Raw genomic sequence first — 14,699 nt, forward strand, 5'->3', positions numbered from 1 at the left:
TCACGCAACTGTTAAACTGCAACATGAGTAGATGAATATCTTCCTGCTTTGCATGCCTCTCACATCTAAGCTCGTTCTTTTAAAACATAATCCACTTTTATTCTGTTTTTATGTCTCTCTTGTGATACGAAAATTAATTCCTCGTTGTTAATTTTCCACTGGATTTTGCAGGGGAGGCAGTAAAATGTTAAACCCTAAAGTAATAGTATTGAGAAGATATGATAAAGACCAGGTCTGACACTGGACAATAATAAGAGAAAATGGGACCACAATAAACTTGTGGTCCTCAGGGTTATTCTAACAAGAAATAAACTGAGTGCTAAAACAAATTTTCCTCTCATTTTTGTTAAAATTAGAACCAGCATTTATGAATGAGTGGTAATTATTAAGCAGGAATAAGCTCATGGCAGCTACTAGAATTGCTTCTTTGTGGTAACGACAAGTGACTATACCAATCTTTGAACCAATAGTTTTGTGACCTCAAGCGAGGATTGTAACCTTACTATTGGGCTCACGTGGAGTTCTCATGTGTGTTGTGGACAGAGCCCTGCAGGTACCCTCTGCCTTTTTTCTCCATGGGCACATTATCATGGGCTGCCAGGATGTCCGTTACCTCCTGGACTGAGCTTCACGTCCCGAGATGCGCCTAAAGCCATAGAAAGAATTGATGAGGGTCTGGATCATGAAATGTACCCAGCCTGTAAACATATCTGCTCATGAACATAAGACCATGGTCAGGGTAGCAGTCGGGGTCCTCAAGAAGTGAAATAAGGCAGATAGCCTCAGTTCCTAATGATATTAGCATTGCTATGACTTTAACATTTCATTCCTGGGGCTTCCCGCAGAGCTGTTCTTTCATGGTAGAAGGAAGATGACACTGATTATAAACTGGATCACTTCTATGGAAAACACCCCTGAGATCACAGGCAAATTTTGTCATGTATTATAAGAAGTTTTCAGTAATAGGGATTTCACTGGAATTGGGATGAGGATTGGCAAAAATAGTCTGGAGACCACAGACCCGAGCTTCATTTTGGCCATTCATTAGCTCTGCCTAAGGCAGATGACCAGGGCGGCACCTTCACTCCTCCCTCTGCAAGGGAATGAGACAGACCTGGCGCTGATCTTAACAATAGCTGCTATTTATTAAATATGTTAATGTGCCAGGCGCTTTGTTAAGGGCTGGTGATTTAACAACAGCAGCAATAATGGCTACCACGGACTGAATATTGACTTTTTGCAAAGTGCGTGTAGTAAGTAAGGCCTTTGCATGAATTCTGTGTACACAGCAGTGACCCAGCTCCTGAGGATCACGGTGTATTTTTAAGTCATTTCATGGCCGTGGCCTTTAGTTTCTGAGGTGTCCCTGTCTGTTTTCGGAAAGAGTTGGGATCCCAGGCCCGTTCAGCACTAGACAGCAAACCCACAACCTAGCAAACTCTAACTTCACTCCAACAGGCAAATTCCCCAAGGAAAAAGAACAGCCAATACGTAAACCCTTCAGAAAGAAAAGGGCCGAGCATCCAAGAGATTCAGGATGGCATTTCTGGAAATGTTCTACTTTAGGTTTAAAAGGAAACTTTTGAAATGATTACGTTCTTTAGAATCTCAATATTCCAAAGTTTGAGAAGCTAACACACTGAGAAATTTAATTTAGATTTCCTTAACACATCCTTTCATGATAAGAGAGCATTCAGTAGATCAGTGTATAAATGCTGTGCAACAGGACTGCCAAATTGCAACAGAGAATGGGAGAGATTTGTCATTGGGAAATGCTGAGGGAGTTCTTACTAACAGCTTTCTCATCTTGTAAAGCTATTATTCTCCTGAACGATAATATGATTTATAAATCTCAGCTGAGTTTTATACTTTGATGTGAACAGACTTCAAGTGAAATGCATTTTTGCAGAATATAAAAATCTCTCAGGAGTTGACCAAAGGAGGAGTAAAAAGAGACATCTTCTGCAGCTAAGTATATCCAGGTCTTGGTCTCTGTTGTCAGATTGGTAGGTGGATGTGGGTCTTCTTCAGAGTTCTGGGCTCAGCTTGACTTCTCCCTCAGTACACTTTCCCTGGATGACATCAGCCACTCTGAAAGCTTTAACGTTCACCTCTGCCTCAGTGACCTCCATTCCCACACTCACCACCCTTCACACCTCTTCTGAGTTACAGTTCCCCACGTCAAACTGTCCCCTAGATACCACCTTCACATCCTACGGTTCAATCTCAAATTCTCTCCTTTTCCTCCAAACCCTGTTTCTTCTACCACTACTACAGGGACATTAGTAATGTCTACAGAAATTAATAAGATACAGTTCCGGCTCTCAAAATTGAATAATCTAGCACAGGAGATAGAAGAGTGAACAGGCCATTACAATATAAATTAATCAGTGCTGTGGTAGGAGAAACCCAGCAGGCTGTGGCTGTGGTTCTCATAGGAAGAGCACCTGGCCAAGGAACCACCTGAAGGAAGTACCATCTTAGTTCAGTGTGAGTTAGGTAACTGAACTGTGCATGTGTGTATGTGTGTGCATGGTGCTGAGGAGTCATGAGGAAGGAGAGAAGAGGTCCCATGGACAGAGGCCCAGAGGTATAAGACCATGAGCCACAGGTATAGGACATAGCTTGGACAGAGTGCTCAAGCAGGACTGGACAGGGACAAGGGCAGATCAGAACAAGCCTAGTGTCTCATGTTTGATCTGCACAGAGTGAAATCCAAAGGGCACGACGCAGAGAGCTGGCCAGCCACGTGGAGCTGTCTGCTCTGGCTTTTCCTGGTGATCACGACCCAGGCTCCAGGCAGACCCACACAAATCTCAGTTCTCCACAGTGTGTGTTCCATGAGCTGATCCAAGGAAAATCCATCAGGGTTACATTTCATAATAATGCTCACCTCACAGGGCAATTTTTTATACCTCGCAGGTAGTTTTTATACCTGACTTTTAATCCTTACAACTGATCTGAGCAGAAGACAAAGCGTGGACTTGGGAAACAGACGAAGGAACTTCAAAACCTTAGGCACGTGACTTGAACCTTCCTGCTTCTCAGTCATTCTCCTCTGGAAGATAAGCCCTCATCTTAATCCCTCTGAAAACAGTAGCATTTCTCTAACTTTGCCAAGCTTGACCTGAAATGACATGAAGCTAGTTATAGTTTTATTTACTCTCTTGGTGTAAATATCCTTACATTTTGCTGCAGAATATTGATGTGTTTAATTGGGGGGGGATGTTAATGGTATCTGAAAAATTAATTCAAAAACACACCTAGCCCAAGGGTCTTGGATGAGGAATCTGAGGACCTGTGATATACGTAATGCATACGACATGGGAGATAACGTGCGTGAAGGCCTCCACAGTGCAGGGACTGGCAGGCTCAGTGCAAGGGCGCAGAAATTACAACTATTATCAAATCGAGAAAGTGAGCCCCCTGAGATCTTGGAAAACAAGGGATGAAAGAAACTGAAGCATCTTATAGGAAATACATGTTTCTATCTCTGGTCTCCCAAATTTTTACAATCTTAATTTTGGAACATTTTGGGATGATTTAATTGTTGAAACTGTGATCATGCTTTTAAATCATTGGCTTTGCCATTGTTCTCGAATTTATAGCAGGAGGAAGAAAATTCAAGATATTTGTCATAGACACTAGCAAAGGCAGGCTTTGGGAGCTTCTGGGAGAGTAAACAGCACAGACAAAGGCCTGGTAGAGTGGAAGAAGAGTTGGGGGAAGGGGCATGAACTTCTCAAAGTCTGCAACCCAGGGAGCACGGCACCAAATGGCAATAGATGAAACCATAGTAAGTTTGCATTTTATCTTGTACAGCAGGGTTTTCAAACTATTTTGGCAAGAGAATTTTATGGAGACAAAGTTTGAGTGGTGTGGGAGCTCTGTGTGCCGCAACCACATACCAACCTGTTTTTACTGTACAGCCCAAGAGCTTCTTCCAAAGAGCAAATCTGACCAGCCACACTGGTCAAAGCTACCTCAACAAGCTCAGAGTAAAAGGCCATCTCCTTGCAGCCTCTGGGGGATGTGGTTCTGCCTACTCTCCAGCTGTCTCACACCACCTCCCTGGCTCACCATTTGTAGGTTCTCCAATGAGCTCTGACCCTCCCCCACTTCAAAGATTTCACAAGGAATGCCCTCTCCCTTGCTTCGCCCTCCCACTTGCCTAGTTAGCCTCTTCTTTCAAATCTATGCTTAGCCATCTTTTCTGAAGGGAGCCTTTCCCAGCGTGGTCAGGGCTTGGTCCCAGCTAGGACCCCCCGTGTTATGCTATCCCCCACCCTGTGGATCTCTCCATTCAGCACTTAATCACAGTTGTGTTCAATGAGTAGGTGAGGATTTAGTTGTTTGATGCTTTCCCTTCCACGGTACTGTGAACTTTGAGAATGGAAAGGGGCCCCATCTGTCTTGTTCATAAGTGTCCCTGGCCAGTGTCTAGCCACTAAGTAGGCCTCCAACAACCACTTGTTGAAAATGTACCAGTAAATACAAGAAGGCAGGAGGGGAAGGAAGCTGCTTTGGCTAAAATGAGGATAAAGCCTTTAGTTGAAGCAAGAATGTGGGGCCTGGAATACTTCCCACTAGATCTTCTTCTCCTTGCCTTCCGAAGGGGTCCCTGAGGCCCTTCTCGGTGGGAAACAGTCTGAAAAGCACCGTGGGATACTCTGCCTAACAAAAGGCTTTATTATCTGGCTTTGGGGTGAGAGTCAGTGTTCTCAAGAGTGTTCTTTTGGCCCAAGGAAACATTCTGCTTGATGGTCAACAGAATGATCATCGTAAATGATCAAAGTAGCTTTGTGTGGACAGAAAGTATATTTCATTCATTTATTTCAACATGTTGTCTCCCCTGGGTGGGGAAAAACTATAAAAGACATATGTAGACTGGTCTGAATGTTATCCTTTTGTGCAAGGCAGGGTGTAGAGTAGACATTTCTTTGGAAAGTCATCTTGGCCTAGGCCCAGACCATTGAGAAAACTGCCTCTGTCCTCGGCAGATCCGTGCACACTTGGCCCCATTCCTGCTTGAGAGATCATGTGACGCAGGGCAAATTGTGTGACTCTTTCACTCGTTCAGTGTGGTCAGCTGGGATGGAGTCAAGGGCCCCTGCTTAATAGGGTAACTCAAAGTAAAAATTACCTTTTGATTGAGTAGCGTTGCTAATGAAAATCAGCAGAAAGGGCTGGAGATCCATTGGCACCGTCTCACCGTTAACTGTAGTAGACTTTTAAATTACTGGAACACTGGGTTTTGGGATTCAACTTGCGCACAGCCAGCTAAAAATAAGTAGCAGGGTGGATTAAAGGAGAGGTAGAATGTCTGTGTGATCCTAATTAACGAGAAATATGTGCTGGCTAAAAGTAAGTCATTTTTCAACCTCAAAATATTCTTTCCAGAGTCTAAGAACCTGTGTTTGGCATGTTTAAGAGAGAGATGTAACAGCTGAAGTTGTCTTTGTTCAGAATGCAGGAGACAGTTTTGACTAAACTTTCAGGAAAGATATAGAATGACATTTTCAGAACAAATCAAAATATATATTTTAAATTCCCTTTTTCCCCTTCAGGAATAGGATTTGACATGCTTCTCTGATTTGAATTTGGTTGATCTACAAATGGTCTCAACAGTTTATATGAAACTAGAGTAAAATGAACCACTGAGAAAGGTTATTAAAGATGCTGTTAATTCATTTTCTTACCTTAATATTAGCACCAACACCACCAACACAATTACTAATATTTATTGAGTGGTTTCTAGGTTGTTGCTAAGCTCTTAACATATTTTCTTATTTAGTTCTCATAGCAATCCTATGGGGTAGGTATTTTTTTTTTAAGATTCTATTTATTTTCAGAGAGAAGGGAAGAAAGAGAAAAAGGGAGGGAAAGAAAAATCAGTTGGTTGCCTCTTGCATGCCACGAGTCAGGAACCTAGCCCACAATCTAGGCTTGTGCCCTGACTAGGAATCGAACCAGTGACCTTTTGGTTCACAGGCTGGCGCTCAATCCACTGAGCCACACCGGCCAGGGCAGAGGCAGGGGTAGGGGTAGGAGTATAATAATGTCAACTTTCCAATGAAGAAACTGAGGCACAGAAAGTTGAGGTGACTCACTCAAAGCCACACAGCTGTGGGTGTCCGAGCAAAGTACCAACATCCCCCAGATCTGCCTGCCTCATTGCTGCACTTGTGTCTTCTTTCCCCACAGGGCCAGCATCGTACAGAAACGCATCATTTATTTTCAGGATGAGGGCTCTCTGACCAAGAAACTTTGTGAACAAGGTAAGAACATGCGGACAGCAGAGGACCAAAGAAGTGGAAGGTGGCTCATTCAGTCCAAACATCTTGCCTTGGGAATAAAGATGATTGGGCTTTCTGAGTTCCTCCAGTCCTTCATCACGTAGCTCCAATTTTTAATTTAGCTGTATGCTCTGGATAATTGGATCTGCCTTAAGCTCTAATTACCCAGCTTGATTCCCTGGGTAGGAGATAATGTACCTTATATTGGTGTCATCTTTTATTTTTGTGAAACAGTGATTATTCTGAAGAGGTTCCTTGGAATAATTCACAGGACTTAATTAAGGAATGCACAATCGTGTACCTTTAGGAAGTTTTTAATGGTTTTCCAGAATAACTACCAGCAGAGACTTGTGTGGCACCCCGGCAATATGGGGGGATCTTCTCCAAGAACATGGGGTTGCCAGCAGGTCACTGACCTTGTGATTTCAAGGATCTGGTCCTTAGATTTGCAAGCTCATCATCAACCTCTCCGTGGGTTGAAAGCAGTCTGACAAAGCCCATACGGACCAAGTAAACCGGAGAGGTCAAAGCAGAGAGGCCTGTATTCGGATCCGACCGGTGTTAGAGCCTGACTTTGCCCTTCCTAACCATCTGACTTAATGTATGTAAAATAGTGCCATGGTTCCTCAGCACATAGTAAACACTATATATAAGTATTAGTTATTGTTATCTATATCTGAGAGCTTGTTTGCTAATCTACCATAAAAAATTAAGACCTTAAACATCTGAATGTGTTTAGAAGTCATTAAGGAACTAAATAAAAATAGAAAATGTTCTATAATTATACATCTTTATCTCATTTCTATTCATTTTTGCAGGATTTTATTTGCATTTAAAGTAATTAGCATTTTGAGAAGAACTAATCCTTTCCAATTCTAGCAAGTCGTAAACTAAGAAAAAGGTTGATAAAAGTCTTCTGGGAAAATTATACGAGGTAATATTTTTTCTGAGTGCTTGCAACATCTCAAGCACTATTCTAAGCACTCCACATCCTTAATAATGTAATCTATACAACCCTATTTGGTGAAAACTATTAATTACATCATTCCTATTTTACAGATGGCTCAGACAGGAAAAGTTTAAATGGCTTGCTCAGCATCACACAGCTAGTGGTAGAGGGCAGGGTTTGAATCTAAGAGCCGATGCCCTTAACCACTCCCTTTTATCTGAGGGACTACCTCCCAATTCAGTAGAGTGAACTGTTGCCTTTTTTAGATCAAAGCATAGGTTTCCCTATAGATGAGCTTAGGTTTATCTATAGGTTCTATTTCTATAGAATAGAAATTAGGTTCTGTACTGGGCGGGGGGGGGGGTGCAGGGCAGTGCACAGTGAGCCTGGGAAGAGCAAAAGGGGAGAGGTCAGACACCCTGCATTAGGACCATACTTGCCATAGGGGCCAGAGAGCTGGAACCTGCGGGTCAGGGCCCTAGTCGGCTTCCAGGCGGGCATCACAACACATGGCTCTTGGGGCTTTCTTTTCCTGTATTTCACTGTGCACAAGTTCACCCCACTTTTCTCCAAACAGAGACCATCTCAGCTGTTGAGGCCCTTGCTTCTCAAAGGGCATTCCCAATCCTGCCCCGGCTCCATGAGGTGACAGGGAGGGCCTGTGGGTCGGAGTTGTGGGTTTTCTGGATCGCACATTTATAGGCACCTCTTAGTTTACACCCACTGGGGTATGGCTTTGTTAGTCTGAATATCAGAAAACAGCCTTATTTCCCAGATTTGAGGCTTCTCGGGAGACACTTCGCTGACACTCCCATGTACTAATAATGATCCTCAACTAAGTGCACTTTCCAAAGCCTCCATCCTTGTCTAAGCTATGAATGTGGTAAAATTCTGCAGGGGCAGTGTCAATAAAATGGCACTGCAAATCTCTGTTGGTTATCATTTCTGAAGCAGAGGTCCTGTCAAAATGACTAAGCACACACCTGCATAAAAACACCACTTCCTAATGGCAACTTCATGGGGGGTAGGAGGAGGTCCAGCAGGACCTGGGCTATAGGATCATTAGATACAGCTGTAGATGAGCCCTGGAGGCAGCAGACCAAGGAGGAAATTCATCCGCCAGCAAGCAGATCACGTTAAGAAAGTGTTTAATTTATGAGCATAGAGCAAAGGGATTTTTCTTAAATGTGTATGACTACTTAATTATCTCTAGCTCTTTCATTAAGGTCTTTATATTCTTTGCTTCTGTGGTGATTCCAATCAAATCTATCAAAGAAGAGGAGAGAGAAATGAGTATTTTTCCCCCCAGTTGAAGCTGTTAATGCATAGGGGAAAAATTAAGAACTGCACAGATCAAAAGCAATGGCAATCGTTATTTCAAAGAAGAAACATAAAACATTAAGCTCCTTACAATTAAATGAGAAACATAAAATATTCAAAAAGGTGACCTATCATAAACACATGAATCCCCACGCTCACTTTAAAACCATGTCACAAACAATTAAGGGAAAGAGACAAAGAGAGGGAAGGATGAAGGGAAAAAACAGAGAAGAGAGGAGAGTGTGGGAGAGAAGAGATCATGAGAAAAGGTAAGAAGAGGGAAGCCTAAAGGATGACGGCCGGAAAGGAAGCTGATGGAGTAGAAATGGGGAGAGAGCACGTACCTCAGGAGATGCTGTAGGACCTGAACTTGCCCGTAGCTGGCAGGCCCTGCCGTACTTGGGAGAAGGGGGAAGTGAACGCTTGTCATCACCGCCCTTTGAAAACCTGGTTCACTTTCAATAGGCTTTTCTTCCCTAGGAAACAGTATGGATGTTTCTAATTTCAAACTTAGACATTTACTTTTTTTAAGTGGAAGCTTGCTTTCTGTTGGAAGTCCAAAGGACTTATTATAAATGTATCCCTTTGAACTCCTGGATACATCTTAAGTTTACTACCTGTATCTGAGAGCCCTTATGCTAAGGTAAACTTACCAATTTGCCTCAGTTTTGTTCCCTGAGACATTATTAGTCTCATTTGATGCTGCCTGGTGGCTAACAATGGAAACCCCAGCATGTATCTCTGAGCTCTGAATCCCTTTTTCAAAACTGATTTCATTTTTTCACAACATAGTTGGTCATAATGGAAATGTAGAAAACAAAAAATCTTCAGGAGTTATTGATCTACCCTGCCTTTCCTAAAATATATTCAACAGGGCTTGTCCCTTAACTATCAAAGTGGCTTGCACAGGAATCAGACGTGGTTCCCTGTGCAGAAGGCAGTGGGGAGCCTGCTCCTAAGCACAGACGATGCTCTGGCCTCTTCCCAGTGTACAAAGAGGAGCTACACAATGATTTCTATTTCGGGTGGTTTCGGACCTCTTCTTCAGGGCCGTTTAGAAATCCTGGAGCTGTGCAGGGAGATAATTTTCTAAATGGACCATTCTTCATTTGAAAAAGCAAAAAGAGAAATACACAGAAAAAAATTCACTCATTGGTGTTTCTGCAGATCTATCCAGCGGAAGGTCTTCCCAGACAGGTGTAATGCAGACACTAATAGCATGGGCCCTGGGCTCAAAACCTGACCTCCAGTTCTGCCTGCACCACTCGCTAACCCTGTAACCTCGGGCTGGTACCTAATCTGCCTCAGTTTTCTGATCTGTAAAACAAGGTTAACTAAAGTACTTACCTCCTAGGATTGCTAGGACCAACCTACCTATAATATGGAAAAGACTCAGCGCAGAAAAGGACTCTATACGGTGTAGTTTTTATTACAGTAATGTGTCCCTTTTTTCTTCATCCTAAAACCTAGAATGCACTTCTTCTCCCCATCACTGATTTTGCATATTCAAAGCAAATGAACCCAGTCAATTCCATATGGAACACGTATAAAATGCTCTTCCTTACACTCAAGAGTTTTGTACTTTTTGTTACTGTTCTTATTATATAATATTTAAGAATAAGTGTCCAACTTGGGAAAAAAACAACATTTATGTCTATATGGCTAGAAGAACAGAAGATGAAGCAGTTGAAGCAAGTTGCAGCTGTAGTCATTGTTTTCGTCTTATAGCAGACAGAACAGACTACCAGCAACAATGCACAGTGAGGGATGTGGGCTTGACCGTCGGGTATCCTGAATTTATTCATGTAATCTCTCTTTCCCCACTTATGGCTATTCACAGCTAAAAACGGGGGCAGAGAGGGATTCTTAAGTGTTTCCTGGCTACCACTGCGCTCAGAAGTAAACCTGAATTTAGGAACATATTTCCAGACCCCCACCACTCCCATTAAAATGTCCAAAAGCTTGATACAAAGTAATGTGACTATACATGCATATCTTTTTTTAAAAATATAACTTTCAGCAGTCCTTTATCCCTCCATCTCTGTCTTTCTGTTCTCACTGCTGTCCTTCAGAGCAGCTCCTTCTGGTCCCAGCAATTTGGCCCCAGGAGATATTTCTTATCGAGAACACACACAATGCCTATATGCATATCCCTCTTAAAATCTGAAGAAAGCCCTGGCCGTGTGGCTCAGTTGGTTAGAACATCATCCCATACACTGAAAGGTTGCAGGTTCACTCCCCGGTCAGGGCACATACCTGGGTTGCAAGTTCGAACCTCGGTTGGGTTGCACGCAGGAGGCAACCAAGTGATGCTTCTCTCTCACATCAATGCCTCTCTATCACCCACCACACACACACTTTTTTCTCCAAAATCAATAGAACATATCCTTGGGTGAGGGTTAAAAAAAATTGGTGGAATAATTGTGTTGTGGTACAAGGCAGGGAAAGAAACTGGAGCCCAGAATGGATAACTGAGTCAATGTTATCTCTGGTTTCTCAAGATAATCTTCATCCCAAATATTCTGCCTTATTGGCACCACAGTCTCCTCACTTAATTAGAGCAAAAGTTTTCATTTTTGTTTTTTTTGCAGAATAGAATTACTGTACTTAGAGGTATACAAATCCTTTATAGCCTAAGGACTGCCCCATTCTCTGTATTGTCAGTAAAAACTCTACCTCACATTTTTATTCCCAAGCATTAACGAGGAGACCAAGACCCACATTTGCTTCCTCACTTCGGTGCCTTTCCTTCCTGTTTCAGATTCCACTTTTGACGGGGTGACTGACAAACCCATCTTGGACTGCTGCGCCTGTGGGACTGCCAAGTACAGACTCACATTTTATGGGAATTGGTCTGAGAAGACGCACCCAAAGGATTATCCTCGTGAGTAGAGCGGCTACTTTCTGGGTTGGGAAAAGCGCATTACAAAGTTCTGTCTGTCTCGTCGCGGGATACACTAGCTAAATTGTGTTAGGTCTGCTCACTCGTGCCAGATGATTCATGAAAGGCACATTCCCTGCAAGTGAATTCATCAAGATTGTGGTATGCTTCTATTTCTTTGTGTGGCATTGCTCTAAGGGTTTTCTTATTTGTGACTTTAAAAAATATTCCTGAAGTTATGCTGCTTATTTTCAGGTCACACATGTGGTTACCTTAGCCCTCTTCAAATGGCTCTAACTGCAAATTATACAATAGGCATCTTTGTGCTAGAAATAGCTGGCCAAATGGACCTGCCCTTGATGCCACAGACCAAGGTTGACAACTATTCAACATCCTTAACCACAGCAGGCACTGGTAGTCTCCCGGCACACCCTTTCCTTACTGACTCCAGGTACCCCCTTCAATCCTCCATCACACCACGCTCCAGATAAGCAGTGCAGGTCCATGAGAGCTGTCAGGAGACCCCAAACTTGCTATTTTGGAATCGATCCTTAACTGGGACTCTGCCAACTCACTTTTATCATTCAATTGTCTCAACAAATGCCTAGCGTGTGCCAGGCACTGTGCAACACACTGGAGATATAATGATCAAAAAAGGACACAGCTGATGTTTGCATAAAACTCAGATTAGTGGGGAGACAGACATGAATCAAATGACCACACAAAAAGATGTGAAAATGATGACAATGAATAGCAGACTTACTGGGTGCCATTTATATATTATGTCATTTAATTCTCAAAAAATAAACTGCTTTTGTGCATGAGCTCACTGGAGATCAGAGAAATGTCATGATTTGCCCACAGTCAAATGTAAGTAGTGGATCCAAGCTTTCAAAGGGGGTTGCGGGCCCCTGGCCCCACCTCTCCTTTGGATTGCCTTTAGGACCCAGTGTCGCTCGTTCTAGCCGTGGGTGGCAGGCTGTACGTGTGTGGCACAGAGCACGCTTTTTCTGTTCATTGATTTATTCGTGTTCACTTCACTTTGGAGTCGCCACAGCTGGGAAAGAACAGTGGGACTGGGGGAGAGAGATTAAAAAGAGGGATTTGAGTCAGCCCCAAAGGAAGGGGGAGCAAAGGATACATGGTTGGGACTTTGCAATATCCAGTTCAGACCAGAACCTCCTCGGTCCCAAAACAGCCCACCCAGAGGGCACTCCAACATTTCTTGGCAGGTCAAGAGGCCTATTGTTTAATTTTACCCACATGTAATTAGGGCTTGGGATCTTAGAAGCCTCTTAATAGTTCATTCTTCTGACTCTGGGATTCAGTTTGATCTGCTTCAGCTGGTGTGGGAGACCTGTTTGAACAAACTTGGGCTCTTTGCCTGGGGGTGGAAACCACTTGGAACAAGTATGAAGGAAAAAATTCCCTCCAGTGCCTCCCAGCCACCAGCCCAGAGGAAATAAAATGTTAGGGGCCCATTACTCATCTTTTCTAATTCTAATGAGCTACTTGATCTTTTCTGTTCTGACACCATTATTTCCCAGAATGAAAAAATAAATTTAAAAAGGTACAAACCATTGTTTCTGGGTCTTTGGGATAAATCAAGGACAAATCTGCACAGAATTTCTGTGGAGTTGTTGGTAGTCTCTTAACTAATAAAGCAGACATGTGTCCCAGATCCCTCAGGGTGGTTCCATTGTCAGCTGTCAGAGTGTGTCAATTTTGGGTTGGAAAAATCTGGTCACTATGTGCAGAAGAGCATTTATCACATCATGCTGTAATTATTTCTTCAGGAGACTTTCTTCCCCATCAAAGAAAGAAAGTCCCCAGGACAAAAGCCACAACACACTCATTTTTTATTTTCAGTGCCTAGAAGTGCCTGTTGCCTTCCCAAGTGCTGTGTCCTGATTGTTGGACTTGGGGTGGCATTGGCTTTGACCTGGCAGGCAGATTTCTAGTGCACATCCAGTCACAGTGGCCAATCCCGAACAGGGGATGTGGGCTAGACCCTCCTTGGAGGACAGGGGCAGCTTCGTACACTCAGGAGACAGGAGCCAGTTGGAAGGGCACAGAGAACATTAGTCAGGAGTTTCAAAACGTGATATTCTCTAAAGTTATTTCTACCATCTTAGGTCATAGATGACTTTCCTTTTGCCTCCCTGAGGATGATTTTTGTCTTGATAACCAAAACTTGCCATTAAACCCAATTAAGCCATAATGTCTCTCCACAATAGTGCAGACTAATAAATGTGGAGTTGGTCTCTCCGTATTAATTACTCACCCAAAACAACACTTCCTCTGCAAGGATCTTGGAGCAGCAGTTCTCAAGCTTTTTCATTGCAAGGTCCCTTTTACACACTTAAAATTTATTGAGAACTTCAGCATACTTTGGTTTATGTGGGTTGTATATCTCAATATTTACCATATCAAAAATTAAAACAGAAATTAAAAAATATTACCTAATTTTAAAAAGCAACATGCAAAGAATTAGCAATAATGAACTTATTACATGTTAACATATTTATGAAAATGACTGTTGTCCAAAAAAAGGAATTTTAGTGGAAAAAAAATCACTGTTTTACATTTTTCCAAATCTCTTTAATATGTAGCTTAACGGAAGACACATAGATTCTCATATTTGCCTCTGCATTCAACCTGTTGTGGTTTTTGGTCGGGGAGTGGGGGGTGGGCATTTTGGTTGAAATATATATGAAGAAAATTCTGGACTTCCGCCAAGATGGAGGTTTAAGGTGGATGTGCCTGCCTCCTCTCACAACCAAGTTTAAGGACAACTAAATATTAGCATCAGAAAACACAACCAGAACACGGAAAACTGAACTTTTCGGAAGTCCGCAAACAACAAACTCTTCGGCCCGACCGGTAAGGGGCGAAACCGGCGGCGGGTGAGGAGTTACAAAGGAGAACTCGATCGACCCGGGAGCGGGCGCGGAATCCAGACGCGCGAATCCAGTCGCACGGGTTCCAAACCCAGGATTGGACCTAGTGAGCAGCCCACCGGGTGAGCGACTATGGAGGAGTCAGTGGGGAGGCGGTGGCAGTGAGTTGACTGTGGGTGCCCGGTTACGTGCGGGTGAGGGAGTGAGTGGTGGGACCGGCTGCGGCGGTGGCGCCATTTTCCCGCTCTGACCACGCCCCCACATACAGCGTCACAACCCAGCGACCTGGGACTCCAAGGCGCCGCTTCTCTCACTTAAAGGGCCAGAACAGACCAAAAATGTCGCAGGGGGAC

General features: G+C 43.3%; 1 protein-coding gene across 1 annotated transcript in view; it reads left to right on the forward strand.

Annotated features, from left to right (window-relative positions):
• Positions 1-14,699, forward strand: part of SPON1 (spondin 1) — a 271,874-nt gene that overhangs the window by 99,552 nt on the left and 157,623 nt on the right. The window contains exons 4-5 of the mRNA XM_053673014.1: positions 6,205-6,278; positions 11,327-11,449. Coding sequence (XP_053528989.1) covers positions 6,205-6,278; positions 11,327-11,449 — 197 coding nt within the window. The remainder of the gene's footprint in view (positions 1-6,204; positions 6,279-11,326; positions 11,450-14,699) is intronic.

This window comes from Artibeus jamaicensis, unplaced genomic scaffold (assembly GCF_021234435.1).
Source record: "Artibeus jamaicensis isolate MK-2021 breed Jamaican fruit bat unplaced genomic scaffold, CSHL_Jam_final contig_797, whole genome shotgun sequence".
NCBI classification, from domain to species: Eukaryota; Metazoa; Chordata; class Mammalia; order Chiroptera; family Phyllostomidae; genus Artibeus; species Artibeus jamaicensis.